The sequence below is a fragment of the Oncorhynchus kisutch genome, unplaced genomic scaffold (assembly GCF_002021735.2).
Source record: "Oncorhynchus kisutch isolate 150728-3 unplaced genomic scaffold, Okis_V2 Okis09a-Okis19a_hom, whole genome shotgun sequence".
Taxonomy (NCBI): Eukaryota; Metazoa; Chordata; class Actinopteri; order Salmoniformes; family Salmonidae; genus Oncorhynchus; species Oncorhynchus kisutch.
In genome coordinates, this window is record NW_022261985.1 from 581814 (window position 1) to 602230 (window position 20417).

The following is a 20417-nucleotide window of genomic DNA, read 5'->3' on the forward strand; positions in this document are numbered from 1 at the left end:
TTGTCAACAAAAGCTGGTGTGCGATGTCTTATATTAAAGAAGTCAAGGTATTGCTCACCTGAGGTAGAGTACCTTATGATAAGCTTTCGACCATACTATCCTCATAGAGTTCTTATCTGTATTATTCGTAGCCGTCTATTTACCACCACAAAGCAAAACTGGCACTAAGACCCCTCTCAACCAACTCTATAAGGCCATAAGCAAAGAAGAATATGCTCACCCAGAAGCAGCGCTCCTAGTGGCCGGGGACTGCAGGCAATCTTAAATCAGTTTTACCAAATTTTTACCTGCATGTCACATGTGCAACCAGGAGAAAAGAGAACCTAGACCACCTTTACTCCACACACAGAGATGCATACAAAGCTCTTCCCCGCCCTCCATTTGACAAATCTGATCACAATTCTATCCTCCTGATTCCTGCTTACAATCAAAGACTAAAGCAGGAAGTATCAGTCACTCGCTCAATACGGAAGTGGTCATATGACGCGGATGCTACACTAAAGGACAGTTTTGCTAGCACATACTGGAATATGTTCTGGGATTCATCCAATGGCATTGAGGAATACACCACATCAGTCATCGGCTTCATCAATAAGTGCATTGATGACTTCCTCCCCAAAGTGACTGTACGTACGTATCCCAACCAGAAGCCCTGGATTACAGGCAACATTCTCATCTAGCTAAAGGCTAGAGCTGCCGCTTTCAAGGAGCGGGAGACTAATCTGGACGCTTATAAGAAATCCTGCTATGCCCTCAGACGAACTATCAAACAAGCAAAGCATCAATACAGGATTAAGATTGAATCCTACTACGAGCTCTGATGCTCGTCGGATGCGGCAGGGCTTGAAACTATTATGGACTACAAAGGGAAACCCAGACACGAGCTGCCCAGTGACGCGAGCCTACCAGACGAGCTAAATGCCTTTTATGCTTGCTTCAAGGCAATCAACACTGAAGCATGAACGAGAGCACCAGCTGTTCTGGATGACTGTGTGATAACTCTCTTGATAGCCGATGTGAACAAAACCTTTAAAGCCGCTGGGACAGACGGATTACCAGGACTTGTAGTCAAAGAATGCGCAGACCAACTGTCAAGTGTCTTCACTGACATTTTCAACCTCTCCCTGACTGAGTCTGTAATACCTACGTGTTTCAAGTAGACCACCATAGTCCCTGTGCCCACGGAAGCGGAGGTAACCTGCCTAAATTATTACCTCTCGTGGCACTCACGTCGGTAGCCGGGAAGTGCTTTGAAAGGCTGGTCATGGCTCACATCAACAGCATCCTCCAGGACACCCTAGACCCACTCCAATTTGCATACCGCCCCAGCAGATCCACAGATGACATAATCTCAATCGCACTCCACACCGCCCTTTCTCACCTGGACAAAAAGAACAAACATGTGAGAATGCTGTTCATCGACTACAGCTCAACGTTCAACACCATAGTGCCCACGAAGCTCATCACTAAGCTAAGGACTCTGGGACTAAACACCTCCAACTGCAACTAAATCCTGGACTTCCTGATGGGCCGTCCCCAGGTGGTAAGAGTAGGCAACAATACGTCTGCCAGTCTGATCCTTAACACTGGGGCCCCTCAGGGGTGTGTACTTAGTCCCCTCCTGTATTCCTTGTTCACCCACGACTGCGTGGACAAACACGACTCAAACACCATCATTAAGTTTGCTGACAACACAACATTGATCACCAACAACGATGAGACGGCCTATAGGGAGGAGGTCAGAGAACTGGCAGTGTGGTGCCAGGACAACAACCTCTCTCTCAATGTGAGCAAGACAAAGGAGTTGATCGTGGACTACAGGAAAAGGCGGGCCGAACAGGCCCTCATTAACATCGACAGGGTTGTAGTGGAGCGGGTCGAGAGTTTCATGGCAACTGCTCGGCATCTAACCGTAAGGCGCTACAGAGGGTAGTGCAAACGGCCCAGTACATAACTGGGGCCAAGCTTCCTGCCATCCAGGACCTATATAATAGGCGGTGTCAAAAAGGAAAGCCCATAAAATTGTCAGACTCCAGCCATCCAAGTTATGGACCGTTTTCTCTGCTACTGCACGGCAAGCAGTACCGGAGCGCCAAGTCTAGGACCAAAAAGCTCCTCAACAGCTTCTACCCCCAAGCCATAAGACTGCTGAACAATTCATAATTATCTATTTACATTGACCCCCCCTTGTACACTGCTGCTAATCAATGTTTGATTGTTACCTATGCATAGTCACTTTGCCCCCACCTAGATGTACATATTACCTCAACTAGCCTGTACCCCCACACACTGACACGGTACTGGTGCCCCCTGTATATAGCCTCCACACTGACTCGGTACCGGTGCCCCCTGTATATAGCCTCGTTATTCTTATTGTGTTACTTTTTATTATGACTTTTTATTTTAGTCTACTTGGTAAATATTTTCCTCTTCTTGAACTGCACTGTTGGTTAAGGGCTTGAAGTCAGCATTTCACGGGAAAGTCTACACTGTTGGTTAAGGGCTTGTAAGTCAGCATTTCAACAGTAAAGTCTACACTGTTGGCTAAGGGCTTGTAAGTCAGCATTTCAACAGTAAAGTCTACACTGTTGGCTAAGGGCTTGTAAGTCAGCATTTCAACAGTAAAGTCTGCACTGTTGGTTAAGGGCTTGTAAGTCAGCATTTCAACAGTAAAGTCTACACTGTTGGCTAAGGGCTTGTAAGTCAGCATTTCAACAGTAAAGTCTACACTGTTGGTTAAGGGCTTGTAAGTCAGCATTTCAACAGTAAAGTCTACGCTGTTGGTTAAGGGCTTGTAAGTCAGCATTTCAACAGTAAAGTCTACACTGTTGGCTAAGGGCTTGTAAGTCAGCATTTCAACAGTAAAGTCTACACTGTTGGCTAAGGGCTTGTAAGTCAGCATTTCAACAGTAAAGTCTACACTGTTGGTTAAGGGCTTGTAAGTCAGCATTTCAACAGTAAAGTCTACACTGTTGGTTAAGGGCTTGTAAGTCAGCATTTCAACAGTAAAGTCTACACTGTTGGTTAATGGCTTGTAAGTCAGCATTTCAACAGTAAAGTCTACACTGTTGGCTAAGGGCTTGTAAGTCAGCATTTCAACAGTAAAGTCTACACTGTTGGTTAAGGGCTTGTAAGTCAGCATTTCAACAGTAAAGTCTACACTGTTGGTTAAGGGCTTGTAAGTCAGCATTTCAACAGTAAAGTCTACACTGTTGGCTAAGGGCTTGTAAGTCAGCATTTCAACAGTAAAGTCTACACTGTTGGCTAAGGGCTTGTAAGTCAGCATTTCAACAGTAAAGTCTACACTGTTGGCTAAGGGCTTGTAAGTCAACATTTCAACAGTAAAGTCTACACTGTTGGTTAAGGGCTTGTAAGTCAGCATTTCAACAGTAAAGTCTACACTGGTTGTATTCGGCACATGTGACAAATAAAGTTTGATTTGATGTTCTGAGCAAAAGAGCAAAGTCGGTTTTAGATCTCAAAACAGTCATTAGAGTAAAAACATAAATGGATGTTCAGTTTGAAATCCCCTACAAAGGTAGAAAATATATTGAGTGATTGTTATCTTCAGATGCAGCATCCTTTCATGTAGACACAGTACAATCAGAGTTGATCAGGACCCTAGACAGTACAATCAGAGTTGATCAGGACCCTAGACAGTACAATCAGGGTTGATCAGGGCCCTAGACAGTACAATCAGGGTTGATCAGGACCCTAGACAGTACAATCAGGGTTGATCAGGACCCTAGACAGTACAATCAGGGTTGATCAGGACCCTAGACAGGACAATCAGGGTTGATCAGGACCCTAGACAGTACAATCAGGTTTGATCAGGGCCCTAGACAGTACAATCAGGTTTGATCAGGGCCCTAGACAGTACAATCAGAGTTGATCAGGACCCTAGACAGTACAATCAGGGTTGATCAGGACCCTAGACAGTACAGAGTTGATCAGGACCCTAGACAGTACAATCAGGGTTGATCAGGACCCTAGACAGTACAGAGTTGATCAGGACCCTAGACAGTATAATCAGAGTTGATCAGGACCCTAGACAGTATAATCAGAGTTGATCAGGACCCTAGACAGTACAATCAGAGTTGACCAGGACCCTAGACAGTACAATCAGGGTTGATCAGGACCCTAGACAGTACAATCAGGGTTGATCAGGACACTAGACAGTACAATCAGGGTTGATCAGGACCCTAGACAGTACAATCAGAGTTGATCAGGACCCTAGACAGTACAATCAGGGTTGATCAGGACTCTAGACAGTACAATCAGGGTTGATCAGGACCCTAGACAGTACAATCAGGGTTGATCAGGACCCTAGACAGTACAGAGTTGATCAGGACCCTAGACAGTACAATCAGCGTTGATCAGGACCCTAGACAGTACAGAGTTGATCAGGACCCTACACAGTACAGAGTTGATCAGGACCCTAGACAGTATAATCAGAGTTGATCAGGACCCTAGACAGTATAATCAGGGTTGATCAGGACCCTAGACAGTACAATCAGGGTTGATCAGGACCCTAGACAGTACAATCAGGGTTGATCAGGACCCTAGACAGTACAATCAGAGTTGATCAGGACCCTAGACAGTACAATCTGGGTTGATCAGGACTCTAGACAGTACAATCAGGGTTGATCAGGACCCTAGACAGTACAATCAGGGTTGATCAGGACCCTAGACAGTATAATCAGAGTTGATCAGGACCCTAGACAGTACAATCAGAGTTGATCAGGACCCTAGACAGTACAATCAGAGTTGATCAGGACCCTAGACAGTACAATCAGAGTTGATCAGAACCCTAGACAGTACAATCAGGGTTGATCAGGACCCTAGACAGTACAATCAGGGTTGATCAGGACCCTAGACAGTACAGAGTTGATCAGGACCCTAGACAGTACAATCAGCGTTGATCAGGACCCTAGACAGTACAGAGTTGATCAGGACCCTACACAGTACAGAGTTGATCAGGACCCTAGACAGTATAATCAGAGTTGATCAGGACCCTAGACAGTATAATCAGGGTTGATCAGGACCCTAGACAGTACAATCAGGGTTGATCAGGACCCTAGACAGTACAATCAGGGTTGATCAGGACCCTAGACAGTACAATCAGAGTTGATCAGGACCCTAGACAGTACAATCTGGGTTGATCAGGACTCTAGACAGTACAATCAGGGTTGATCAGGACCCTAGACAGTACAATCAGGGTTGATCAGGACCCTAGACAGTATAATCAGAGTTGATCAGGACCCTAGACAGTACAATCAGAGTTGATCAGGACCCTAGACAGTACAATCAGAGTTGATCAGGACCCTAGACAGTACAATCAGAGTTGATCAGAACCCTAGACAGTACAATCAGGGTTGATCAGGACCCTAGACAGTACAATCAGGGTTGCAACATTTCGGTAACTTTCACAAAATTCCCTGGTTTTCCAAGAAATCCAGGTTGGAGGATTTCTGGATTTCCTCGTAATTCCAATCAGGATTTCTGGAAAACTGGGAAATTTAAATGTTAATTCAGAAGAAGTGAACTCTGTTTATTCTATTTCTATAGCTACAGCACACTTATAGGGGGGACCGAAAATACCCTCCATACACCGTTCAGAAAACATTTGGAAAAGGGCAGTTGTCACACTCGACTATATCATTGCTCCTATCCCCCTGTAGAACCATGCAGTGATGACGATCAGTAGAGAGACTATTGCTTTTGTAGTCATGACTTTCTCCCTCCTCTCCGCCTTATTGGCTCTGACCCGGTAACCTGTGACCCCTGTAATAGACTGGGGCTGTCAGAGCACTTCCAGGTCATTACAGAGGAACAGGGCCTGACTGAATAGACACCCCAGAAGTAATCAGCTGAGGGAGGGAGGGTGGATTAAAGGCAGGGAGATGACCAACAAAGGGCAGGCAGTCGTAACGCCATGGCAACTCTCTGTCTGAGCAGAGGAGAGGAGTTAAGATCTGATGTGCTCCACTCAGATGTCCATCTGTCTTCACATTCATAGGGAGTTTTACACACTAGAACACAGGCGTTAACATAGGACACACATGCTCAGAACACACACATACAGTATGTCCAGCTCCATTCCAGACATGGACAACATGACACTATTCCTAAATATGCAAACACATTCACACACACGCGCGCGCACACACATGCAAACCTTCAGCTGGTATTACACCAGACAAGCCAGTCATATTTACACCTCGCATGAACATACAGTGACAGACAGACAGACAGACAGACAGACAGACAGACAGACAGACAGACAGACAGACAACCCCATTATGACAAATCCTGCTGATTGGTACATTCCCTTATTGGCAACCGTCCCTCCAGCGAGCCGGAATGATGGACCGGTGGAAATAGGAACGGAGCGACGCTCTCTTGCTCCTTATGGTGTAAATAATGTGGACACCTAAGCCAGCAGCCCTCCAAATGAGCTTTCCGGAGGAGGGGGGGGGGGGGGGGGGATCTGCCCGCCGCATGACGCTTAAATGAAATGTCACGGCGGCGAGTGGGATGTCGTGGGTGTGGTGGTCGAGACAGCGAGGTAGAATGGATTAGAAGCCTGATTGGAAACCGGAATGAGATAATGAAGACAGAAGTTAATTCAGTTTTCAGCTGGGGAGGGGAAGGAGGGGGAAGGCAGGGTGCGTTCTCCTTGACAAAAAAACAGACTCAGACACTCAAAGCCTGTTAGAGGGAGTGAGGGAGGAGGGAGGAGAGGGAGCGAGGAGGGAGGAGAGAGGGATGTAAGGAGGAAAGGAGGGGGACTGGAAACATCCCGCAGATTCACACTCGCAGTCATCCCACTCCAAAACGTTCCTCTCATCATTTTACCAAACTAACATTAGATGACGCTATATTTTAATGATGTATTACCTCGTGGCGATTATCTACTGTCTCCATCAGTCATTTGTTCACTTTTGGTCCAACAGGTCAGTTTATATGACATAGATTTTGTACAACACCATCGTTAGTGGAAGAGATTACCCACTTATATATTATGAATGTCTTGGTGACCTAGTAAAACATGAATATCATTGATTACTGTCGACTTTGGCTCAGACAGATTTCCCCTCTTGACAGCCTCCAGAAGTCCCACATCTGTCTTGTTATAATGGAATACAGAAATATGGAATATAGAATGGGATCAACGCGCACTCTGAATGGAATTAGACTCTGCTAACTGTCATCCTAATGGGTTGTTATGAATACAGCACAGACCCATTCACCCTCCTAGATATAGAGGAACTATTCTAATTCTATTTCTATCCCCCCTATGTACAGTTAGCATAGAACCCATTCACCCTCCTAGATATAGAGGAACTATTCTAATTCTATTTCTATCCCCCCTATGTACAGTTAGCATAGAACCCATTCGCCCTCCTAGATATAGAGGAACTATTCTAATTCTATTTCTATGCCCCCTATGTACAGTTAGCATAGAACCCATTCGCCCTCCTAGATATAGAGGAACTATTCTAATTCTATTTCTATCCCCCCTATATACAGTTAGCATAGAACCCATACGCCTTTGGTTGAAACTAATGTTTCAATGCCCTTTCTGCTCAAATAAAAGTACTCACTGTACTGTAAGTCACTTTGGATAAAGCATCTGCTAAGTAGCATATATTAATATGTATATATTATATTATTTACTGTAGGGAGAATCACATTGTAACCCTGAGCATTGCTCTGATATATGATCTGGCCATCCCATCAGTTTAATGAGAGCAACAGTCTCTCTTCTCCTCCTCCTCTTCCTAAACCACCCGGACGCAACTGTCATCTCACATCCCATCCCACCTCTCCTCCTCCCTCCCAATATTACAACCCCAAACACACACACACACAATTAAATGAACTAATAAACATGTAGGATTACTGCTTAGGGACCATGTTGTATAGTTAGAGGGGGGTAGTTGGATCCCTGTGGAATCTCCCTGGAGCCTCCCATGGGTGTTGCCTGTCATGATACTAACACATTATGCACCAGGAGCGGGTTGGGGAGCGGGTGAAATAATGCTATGATGTAATAATAACCCCAAACACACACCTGAGACCCTTAGCCCTGCACCCCTATTCCCCATACACACTCTATTAAAGAGATCACTTCTTCAATTAACCCTGCCTCAGCCGGCGGGGCTCGCGGTGAAATGATGCAGAGTGTGTGTGTTTGTGTATATGTACGTGTGTTTGTGCACGGCTGGGATCAGCCCCTCTCCCAGTTGTGTTAATTGAATCAAATTCTGTTGTGTTGAAAAGTAGGAGCCCATCTCTCTTTCTCTGTCATTCTCTCTTTCTCACACACACACACACACACACACCCCTCGCCCCAGAAGAGGGGTATTATTGAAATGGAAGGCTGAGACGTCCCATCTCACACATAGTGATATACATCGCCCCCGTTCACTACCACTAATCATATGTGTATGGGCTGATTAGATCACAAAGGCTTCCTGAGCATCCAATCATAGCTGTTATAGATGGAGGATAAACACATGATGACGTGTGGATAGTGATTTGTATGGTGATCCAGGGTTTAGTGGCTGAGTGCCACATCTCTCTTCATTGGGGATTGTTATGTATTCAGAATGCACTTGGCAGAATCAGAATGCACTCATTGAGGATGGTGATTAGTCATTCTGCTCTCTTTCTGCTCTCTCGCTCTCTCTCTCTCTCTCTTTCTGCTCTCTCTCTTTCTGCTCTCTCTCTCTCGCTCTCTCTCTCGCTCTCTCTCGCTCTCTCTCGCTCTCTGCAGGTGCCTGATAACTCTGTGATGGCCCTGGTCCCCAAGCAGGTGACGGCCTACAACTCGGTCAACAACTCAACTGTGTCCAGAACCTCAGCCAGTAAATACGGTATGGATAACACGTGTGTGTGTGTGTGTGTGTGTGTGTGTGTGTGTGTGTGTGTGTGTGTGTGTGTGTGTGTGTGTGTGTGTGTGTGTGTGTGTGTGTGTGTGTGTGTGTGTGTGTGTGTGTAGGAGAGAGGAGTACATTTCCGGCACATTTCCAGATTTCACCGCTGGATAGGATTGTCCTCCTGGAACTAAAACAATTATGCCCCCCCCCCTCCATCTCCCAGCAGTCTGTGTGCCTGAGAGTTAAACAGGAAGAACTGTGTCCTTCTCATCGGAGTGGGATCCATAGTCAGAGTCAGACACACACACACTTACATGCACACACAAACACACAACAGCACACACACAGACATTCTCACCTACACACACACTGGGTATTCCCTGTTGCGAATGCACAAGCTCCATTGCCAGGATTTTAATTAAAAAACGTGGCTAAACAGCACCTTCTCCCTCTAAACCTTCACCACAGAAACCAACACAGACTTCTCCTGCACACACTGTTCATCCCTCAAACTAACTGAGCTCCATATGTCTCTAACAGATGTAAAGGCTCTGTTAACAATACCTGAACACATAGTAAAGTCTTCTATATATTAGCCACTATTAACAATACCTGAACACATAGTAAAGTCTTCTATATATTAGCCACTATTAACAATACCTGAACACATAGTAAAGTCTTCTATATATTAGCCACTATTAACAATACCTGAACACATAGTAAAGTCTTCTATATATTAGCCACTATTAGCAATACCTGAACACATAGTAAAGTCTTCTATACATTAGCCACTATTAGCAATACCTGAACACATAGTAAAGTCTTCTATATATTAGCCACTATTAGCAATACCTGAACACATAGTAAAGTCTTCTATATATTAGCCACTATTAGCAATACCTGAACACATAGTAAAGTCTTCTATATATTAGCCACTATTAACAATACCTGAACACATAGTAAAGTCTTCTATATATTAGCCACTATTAACAATACCTGAACACATAGTAAAGTCTTCTATACATTAGCCACTATGTGCTGTTACACCTTAGTAATAGTGACAAAGCCCCAGAGGAGAAGAGGGACAGAACTGAGCCCAGGAGACAGGATAACAAGATTAGAGAGCAGGGAATTTAACAGACTAACAAAGAGAGAACAAAGAGAGGGAAGAGAAGAAAGAGTGCATTTGCAGTTTGCACTTTCCTCCCCCCTGGGACTGGAGACAGAAACGGTGTCCCAAATGGCACCCTACTCCCTATATAGTGCACTGCTTTGGACCATAGCCCCATGGGGAATATGGTGAACTACATGGGGAATAGCGTACCATTTGGGATGCAGACAGACAGTGTCCCATCTAGCAGTGACTGTCTTGGTCCGGCCCTGTGTTCTCTTGAACCTGAGAAGAAGCCATCAAATCAAACCCTGATCAAAGGCAGCGCTGCCCGGACTCAAACACTCCAGACACATCAAATGACGACTTTATTAGCCAGCTAGCACCTCATCTCCATACGCCATCTCACCGCCTCGCCTCCGTTCCTCCACTCAAATTAGACCAAAGAAAAAGGAGGGTGAGTGTGAAAGAGAAAGAGAGGGAACAGGATGGAGATAGAGAGAGAGATGGAGGAAGACAGAATGTCACACATCTCTTGACTTAGTTGGGGAATTGACTTCAAACGATGCCAGAGCCACTTGAGACATGGAGGGGGGAGGGGGGGGGGGACTTTGAACTGGACTGATCACAATGGAGAGGCACTGAGGAGAAGAGAGGATGATTCTAATGGAGCCAAAGGAGAGGGGGAGAGGGAGGGAGAAAGTTAGTGAGAGAAAATGAGGAAGGTGGAAAGAGGAGGAGGGATGATGAAGAAGAAGAGGGATAAAGAGACAGATGAATAGGAACAGGGAGGGAGAAAGATGAAGAGGAAGTAGGGGAGAGAGGGATGGAAGGAGAAGGCAGAAAGTGATGGAGAGAGAGAGAGAGAGAGCGAGAGAGAGAGCTTCCTTTCTTAATCAAAACTCCTGTGTGATATGTCAGTATGGTAGTATTTCAGGACTGTGTGTGTGTGGAGCGCTCCTTCTAGGAACTCCTTCCACTCCACCGAATGTGTCATCACGCCCTATTACACCAGCACACTCAATAACACTCTGGGAGACACCCACCACTTTATTATTACACACGCACGCGCACACACACACGCGCGCACACACACACGCTCACACACACTCACACACGCTCACACACACTCACACACACGCACACACACACGCTCACACACACGCATGCACACACACAAGCTCACACGCACGCACGCTCACACACACGCTCACACACACACACACTCCAATCATTCCAAGTCAGTCAAGTTCCAGGAGTCAATATGCACACACACACTTTACCTGCTTTCTCTCTCTAGTACTTTACCCCTCCCTCTCCTCTCCTCTCTTCCTCTCTCCCTCCATCATTCACTCTTCCTGCATTTCTCTCTGGAAGGACAAATTGATTTCTGCTGCATCTGCCTTGGCAAAAACACACTTTATTTCACCGTCCTCTCCCTCGACCAACAGTCCTACTGATCAATTATTTTCAGACTGTGTAAACATTCATCGAGCCGGAGTGTTTTTGAATGTCATCGCCACTCTCGTCAAATGGGGAGGGCATATGAATATTTCATCTCGCCATACACCTGTTCGATTTTGTGTCCATGAGTTGTGCCAAGGTGTATTCTACCTCCTGAGAGAAAAAGACGGCATGAAAAATGAACCACGTACACGCTGTTGTAAAAGTTAATGTCCAATCTCAAAGTCTCGGTAGCTTGAAGCTTCTAACTGAACCCAGATAAACTACTTGACTGAATTTGGCTTATTTGACTTTGTATCCTTTAGAATCCTTTAGAATACCTGTGTAGTATCCTTTAGAATACCTGTGTAGTATCCTTTAGAATACCTGTGTAGTATCCTTTAGAATACCTGTGTAGTATCCTTTAGAATACCTGTGTAGTATCCTTTAGAATACCTGTGTAGTATCCTTTAGAATCCTTTAGAATACCTGTGTAGTATCCTTTAGAATACCTGTGTAGTATCCTTTAGAATACCTGTGTAGTATCCTTTAGAATACCTGTGTAGTATCCTTTAGAATACCTGTGTAGTATCCTTTAGAATACCTGTGTAGTATCCTTTAGAATCCTTTAGAATACCTGTGTAGTATCCTTTAGAATACCTGTGTAGTATCCTTTAGAATACCTGTGTAGTATCCTTTAGAATACCTGTGTAGTATCCTTTAGAATACCTGTGTAGTATGGCTTGACCCCCCCTGTATTTTGTTTTGTCTGTCTTTGGTTTGTGTTGCGTCTGTCTTTTTTGTGTGTTTTGTCTATGTTGTGGTCTCTGACCATTTTCACTGGATCGCGGCGACCTGAACAGTACTGTGCTGGCTCAGATGTTTTCTTTACACATCCCCTCTGTTAGGTGTGTTGTCTCTCTCTACTCTGCACCATATCCGCGGGAAGTAGGGAGGCTGAGGGTGCTGTAGCACCACCAAATAATACAAACTAATTCAAAAGTCCTGTATGAGCAGACCGATATAGCCGTGTCTGTAACGCAGACCTCAAAACATATTTCACCAAGATGTCGTTTTTTTTGCCACACCGTTTGGCGAAAGAAACGCAGCACCCCCACCCCCAAACATCTTCCCGCGGCTACAACGTCTATACTATGTCTGTGCTGCTACAACGTCTATACTATGTCTGTGCTGCTACAACGTCTATACTATGTCTGTGCTGCTACAACGTCTATACTATGTCTGTGCTGATCATGTTATATTTCCATAGTCTGTTATGTCCATTGGTTTCTGCTTCGTCTCTGTGTCATATTCTGATGTTGTTCTTTATGTTCCACAGAGAACATGATCAAGTACACGGGGAGCCCCGACAGCCTGCGCTCGCGCACGCCCATGATCACGCCCGACCTGGAGAGCGGGGTCAAGGTGTGGCACCTGGTAAAGAACCACGAACACGGAGACCAGAAGGAGGGAGACCGCGGCTCCAAAATGGTCTCTGAGATATACCTGACCAGGCTGCTGGCCACTAAGGTGAGTTATCACACGAATGCACACATTATTCAAATATTATATTATTCCCCATCCCCTGTAGACTCTGAGACCTAAGTGAAAATATGTAGATGTATATTGTCTTTCAGACCTCAGCAGCATATCTAATGATAGAGGTGACACACAAAGGTACAACCTGTAAAGGCTTTTTCTGTGGACAGAGATGTTATCTGGTGAAAAACAGAAATGGAAATAGCCGTAAAATGAGTCTCTTTGAGCATGCCAGGGCGCTATTGCCCCTCAGAAAATCAGTTCATTTGGTTTGGAGGGAATCGTGACTTTGATCCCACTGCTCAATGGGAATTACCAATCCACTTGCTAATGATGCACCTCCTTTACATCACACATGCTTTCTTCCAGAGAGGGAGGGAGGGAGGGAGGGAGGGAGGGAGGGAGGGAGGGAGGGAGGGAGGGAGGGAGGGAGGGAGGGGAGAGAGATAGGGAGGGAGGGGAGAGAGGTAGGGAGGTAGGGAGGGAGGGAGGGAGGGAGGGAGGGAGGGAGGGAGGGAGGGAGGGAGGGAGGGAGGGAGGGAGGGAGGGAGGGAGGGAGGGAGGGAGGGAGGGAGGGAGGGAGGGAGGGAGGGAGGGAGAGAGAGAGGGAGGGAGGGAGGGAGGGAGGGAGGGAGGGTCCTGGAGTATGGTGTTGGTGTTGTGACCATTCCATGCTCTTTGTGTTGTGGTTCAGACAGACAACACTCCGCCTGGTTTTCTGGATTTGTAATGGGAATGCTTAGTGGCAGGATTCACACACACACACACACTCATCAACAGTTGTTGGCAGAGATGGCTGAGGAGGCAACAGAGATATGGAGAGTGAGTGTTGTCTGTCATTTCTCTGGCGTGTGCTGTGATTGGCAGTGAGCAGTCACTGTGGAGCTGTGTAATGAATATGGCAACACTCTCTCTATGAAGCACATGTACCAGAGCCACAATCTAACACGCTTAGACAGACAAAAACACTCAGTCATTCAAACACACACACACACACACACACACACACACACACACACACACACACACACACACACACACACACACACACACACACACACACACACACACACACACACACACACACACACACACTGTATATATACTCAAACATTCCCAAAAAGTGTGTTTGACAAACACACAAACTGACACACACCCACACAACACATATACCCCCCCCACACACACACACATCACACACATAACACATATACCCCCCCCACACACACACAACACATATACCCCCCCCCCCCCACACACACACACATAACACATAACACACACACTGAGCAATGCTGTATTTCCCTGTGATGACCCTGGTCAGGGGGGATGCGATGCAGAGACGGCGTGTCATCTTTACAGATGAAGTGTTTTGTGAAGTAATCAGTTTATCTTGGGGTCCATCTCTCTTGTTGAGGTATGACTGTGCCAACAGCCCTGTAATTGACTGCGTTTGACTTTCACCTCACCAATAAATACCGTCGGTCGGTCCGGCGCTGACGTTCCCCATTTTAGGTCCATCAGTGTCACTCTGATGGGGGGGCAAAGGGCTTATTTCTTGATTGCGTTCTCTATTCCTCTTTTCCTCTGTCTCTCTGTTTGTGACAACACCAACAACCCTTCACCCACTCAGTCTTTGTTGTTTTGTTTTCTTTCCACTCATCCTAAATTACAGGGTAGTTCTGATGCAGGAAACACTGTCTGTCCTCATCCTAAATGACAGGGTAGTTCTGATGCAGGAAACACTGTCTGTCCTCATCCTAAATGACAGGGTAGTTCTGATGCAGGAAACACTGTATGTCCTCATCCTAAATGACAGGGTAGTTCTGATGCAGGAAACACTGTCTGTCCTCATCCTAAATGACAGGGTAGTTCTGATGCAGGCAACACTGTCTGGCCTCATCCTAAATGACAGGGTAGTTCTGATGCAGGCAACACTGTCTGTCCTCATCCTAAATGACAGGGTAGTTCTGATGCAAGCAACACTGTCTGTCCTCATCCTAAATGACAGGGTAGTTCTGATGCAGGCAACACTGTCTGTCCTCATCCTAAATGACAGGGTAGTTCTGATGCAGGAAACACTGTCTGTCCTCATCCTAAATGACAGGGTAGTTCTGATGCAGGAAACACTGTATGTCCTCATCCTAAATGACAGGGTAGTTCTGATGCAGGAAACACTGTCTGTCCTCATCCTAAATGACAGGGTAGTTCTGATGCAGGCAACACTGTCTGGCCTCATCCTAAATGACAGGGTAGTTCTGATGCAGGCAACACTGTCTGTCCTCATCCTAAATGACAGGGTAGTTCTGATGCAAGCAACACTGTCTGTCCTCATCCTAAATGACAGGGTAGTTCTGATGCAGGCAACACTGTCTGTCCTCATCCTAAATGACAGGGTAGTTCTGATGCAGGAAACACTGTCTGTCCTCATCCTAAATGACAGGGTAGTTCTGATGCAGGAAACACTGTCTGTCCTCATCCTAAATGACAGGGTAGTTCTGATGCAGGCAACACTGTCTGTCATCATCCTAAATGACAGGGTAGTTCTGATGCAGGCAACACTGTCTGTCCTCATCCTAAATGACAGGGTAGTTCGGAAGCAGGCAACACTGTCTGTCCTCATCCTAAATGACAGGGTAATTCTGATGCAGGAAACACTGTCTGTCCTCATCCTAAATGACAGGGTAGTTCTGGTGCAGGCAGCACGGTCTGTGAGGCTAAATTCTAGATTACACATTGTCTTTAAAGTGCAGTGTAATGATGGGCCAGGTTTCTCTCTCTCTGTGTGTGTGTGTGTGTGTGTGTGTGTGTGTGTGTGTGTGTGTGTGTGTGTGTGTGTGTGTGTGTGTGTGTGTGTGTGTGTGTGTGTGTGTGTGTGTGTGTGTGTGTGTGTGTGTTTTCAGTGGGCTGTAATGGCAACTTGTGCTCTCAGGGGACAGATGAAGGACTATCATGATGAAGTTGTCTGTCTGTGGGATTCCTTACTCACAAACACTCACATACACACGTATAACACACACACACACACACACACACTACATGTATAACAGCCTCCCTGCCACTAAACGGTCCCCATGACTACACAGGGTTTGAGGAAGAAATGTATATTTTCATCTTCATAGGCAAATGATAAGCTGTCAGAAATGTGGGACATGGTAGAATCACGGCTGTGATTGTCAGCTAACTGGATTCTCCTCACGCCCCCCTCCCTCTCTCCTCTCTGACTCAGTCACCGCTCCACCCAAATTGGGATTTTTATTTGCCGCTTGTGCACACCTCATCTGACACACTGCGCGCTTGTGGCTCTTTCCAGATAGGCTTCCCTCACTGTCGCTTTTCTTCATTCTGTCCTCTCCTCTCTTCTCCCCCTCGCATTCTATCAGCTCATTCCTTACAAGTGGATTAGATTTTCTCTTTCTATCTATCTCGTTCTCTCTCTTCTCTCCTCCTTAAAGACGAGAACATTAAATCAAATTAGGGTCAATGGTGCAGTGTGTGAGCTAATCCCTCCACACACAGAGGCTTAGGAGATGCACCTCCTGTTCCCAGATATTATTAAAAGTGAACTGTGAAAAAACAATTTCCCATCAAAGCCCAGAGATTTAGGATCAGAGAGAGAGAGAGAAACACACCAGGAAACACCATCAGATACACAGGATAAAACCCACTCTGTCAGACGCACACTCCACCGGAGGCTGGTGAGGGGAGGATGGCTCATAATAATGGATGGAATGTAGTGAATGGAATGGTATCAAACACATGGAAACCATGGAAACCATGAGTTTGATGCGTCGGTAACACTTCACACCCGGTGTCAGAACACGTTAGGACACGGTCATAACCATGTCATAATATCTGATGTAACGTGTCATAACCATGTCATAATATCTGATGGAACGTGTCATAACCATGTCATAATATCTGACGGAACGTGTCATAACCATGTCATAATATCTGACGGAACCTGTCATAACCATGTCATAATATCTGACGGAACGTGTCATAACCATGTCATAATATCTGACGGAACGTGTCATAACCATGTCATAATATCTGATGGAACGTGTCATAACCATGTCATAATATCTGACGGAACGTGTCATAACCATGTCATAATATCTGACGGAACGTGTCATAACCATGTCATAATATCTGACGGAACGTGTCATAACCATGTCATAATATCTGACGGAACGTGTCATAACCATGTCATAATATCTGACGGAACGTGTCATAACCTGTTATAATACGGTCATAACACTCATGACATTTTGACCTGTTGTGACATATATTGTGTTATTTTATGGCTGGTTATGACACCTACATAAGTGTCAAAACCCACCAAACCTTCCACACAAGGAAAAACATTCCATTACATCATAGCCTAAGTATTTTATTTGATTTTATTGACCATATTAAATGATCATTGTAATTGCACCCAAATTGATGTCAGACATGCACCTGCCCCAATACTCTGTTTCTGATGACTGGGATGAATGAGAAGGAGATTTCAGGAGCAGGACAAGACACCCTCTTTTGACAGATGGTGTATTTTCAGAGAGAGAGATTTTGTAAGTTATTTATTTAAAATATGATGAATAAAAGATGAATGTAAAGAATTCAAGAAACACACTTTAAAACTTGTCAGGGAAAAAACTCATTTGAATAAATGTGTGTTTTGACACTCTTATGTAGGTGTTATAACCAGCCATAAAATGACCCAATGTGTCACAACAGGTGTAAATATATTGGTCTTGACAGTGTTATAACTTGTCATAACCTGTCATAATATGGTTATGTCAGCTATTATGACATGGTTATGACTGTGTCATAACGTGTTGACACTGATACCGATGTGTCTGATACCGATGTGTCTGATACCGGTGTGTCTGATACCGGTGTGTCTGATACCGATGTGTCTGATACCGGTGTGTCTGATACCGATGTGTCTGATACCGGTGTGTCTGATACCGGTGTGTCTGATACCGATGTGTCTGATACCGATGTGTCTGATACCGGTGTGTCTGATACCGGTGTGTCTGATACCGATGTGTCTGATACCGATGTGTCTGATACCGATGTGTCTGATACCGATGTGTCTGATACTAGTGTGTCTGATACCGATGTGTCTGATACCGGTGTGTCTGATAGCGGTGTGTCTGATAGCGGTGTGTCTGATACCGGTGTGTCTGATACCGGTGTTGCAGACACCTGTCGCCATTCTCTCTGTCTCTGTGTGTGTTGTCTGTCGCTCACTGCTGATCTCTCTGCTTCCACAGGGCACTTTACAGAAGTTTGTGGACGACCTGTTTGAGACCATCTTCAGCACGGCCCACCGAGGCAGCGCCCTGCCCCTGGCCATCAAGTACATGTTTGACTTCCTGGATGAGCAGGCTGACAAGCACAGCATCCATGACCCGCATGTCAGACACACATGGAAGAGCAACTGGTGAGACACTGGCCTTTTCTGTTGTTTTACTGTGTACTGTGCTAAAACAGGTTAACATTGGAAGTGTACGGCAACCCCCCCCCCCCCCCCCCCACACACATACACACATATGAGTAGAAACACAGACCCATGTACACTCTTGTATATATACATACACACACATGTACACACGGAAGGTTATCAGAGAGAAGATGGCACTGCTCTAAATATGTCTCCCTGCTCCACCACCACCTCCATGCCTACGGAATGAACCATGGAGTGTGTGAACAATCTTCATTAAATCCAATGACGAAGAGCTAATCCCACAGGCAACCAATCAGGGCAGCCAGCTCTGACATTACCATGGTGACCGACCGGGAACGAGTCGCCCGTAGTCGCCAGGGCGAGGAAACCAGGGGAGGCTAGGTGAAGGAAGTGGACTCCAAATGAATATCCTCTGATTAATTTAGACCTGTGTCCCCCTCCTGAAGGGGTGGCCGGGTTAAATAACCTGGAGTGGATTAGAATGAGGGAGAGAGGAGGAGAGGAGGGGGTGAAGGAGAAGAGGAGAGGGAGAGATGAAGAGAGGAGGAGAGGAGGGGGTGGAGGGGTGGAGGAGAAGAGGAGAGGAGGGGGTGTAGGAGAAGAGGAAATGGACTCAGTGGGAGTTAAACACCACGCTAATAACTCATTAGCCCCTGGCCTTCGCCATGGTCCCATCATGCATCACTCAGCTCCGGCCCAAAGGACCATGGGGCTGGGAATTGATTTGTGGGGCAGTCGGCCGGAGGAGAGTGGAGAGAGAGGGGGAAAGAGAGACTATTTACTTCATGGTCCTAATTTGTATCCTTCCCAGTGTCTGCGTTATTGCACCATTTGCAAAAGAGCGTGTTAAGTGTTTTCCAAGAGCTCTGTAGGTCGCTCTTACAATAGACATTAATGGAATCACTCTCGCAAGAGGGGAAACGTTAAACAGTCCTTTATCATAACACACTGGTAACGCTTACACAACGCTTAGTGCCTTCTGCACCCAGCCAGCTCAGAGCACCATGTCCCCTGTTCTACACCAAGCAGTGCCTTCTGTACCCAGCCAGCTCAGAGCACCATGTCCCCTGTTCTATACCAAGCAGTGCCTTCTGCACCCAGCCAGCTCAGAGCACCATGTCCCCTGTTCTACACCAAGCAGTGCCTTCTGCACCCAGCCAGCTCAGAGCACCATGTCCCCTGTTCTACACCAAGCAGTGCCTTCTGCACCCAGCCAGCTCAGAGCACCATGTCCCCTGTTCTACACCAAGCAGTGGGGACATATCCTTCAAACCAGATGATTAAATACACCCAGCCAGCTCAGAGCACCATGTCCCCTGTTCTACACCAAGCAGGGGTGACATATCCTTCAAACCAGATTATTAAATACACCCAGCCAGCTCAGAGCACCATGTCCCCTGTTCTACACCAAGCAGTGCCTTCTGCACCCAGCCAGCTCAGAGGACCATGTCCCCTGTTCTACACCAAGCAGTGCCTTCTGTACCCAGCCAGCTCAGAGCACCATGTCCCCTGTTCTATACCAAGCAGTGCCTTCTGCACCCAGCCAGCTCAGAGCACCATGTCCCCTGTTCTACACCAAGCAGTGCCTTCTGCACCCAGCCAGCTCAGAGCACCATGTCCCCTGTTCTACACCAAGCAGTGCCTTCTGCACCCAGCCAGCTCAGAGCACCATGTCCCCTGTTCTACACCAAGCAGTGGGGACATATCCTTCAAACCAGATGATTAAATAGACCCAGCCAGCTCAGAGGACCATGTCCCCTGTTCTACACCAAGCAGTGGGGACATGTCCTTCAAACCAGATGATTAAATAGACCCAGCCAGCTCAGAGGACCATGTCCCCTGTTCTACACCAAGCAGTGGGGACATGTCCTTCAAACCAGATGATTAAATACACCCAGCCAGCTCAGAGGACCATGTCCCCTGTTCTACACCAAGCAGGGGTGACATATCCTTCAAACCAGATGAT

At 46.2% G+C, this 20417-nt stretch overlaps 1 protein-coding gene across 1 annotated transcript in view; it reads left to right on the forward strand.

Moving 5' to 3' along the window:
* The window catches only part of plxna4 (plexin A4), a 510802-nt gene that overhangs the window by 468989 nt on the left and 21396 nt on the right, over window positions 1–20417 (forward strand). The window contains exons 27-29 of the mRNA XM_031815179.1: window positions 8783–8882; window positions 12779–12969; window positions 18258–18427. Of these exons, the coding sequence (XP_031671039.1) occupies window positions 8783–8882; window positions 12779–12969; window positions 18258–18427 (461 nt within the window). The remainder of the gene's footprint in view (window positions 1–8782; window positions 8883–12778; window positions 12970–18257; window positions 18428–20417) is intronic.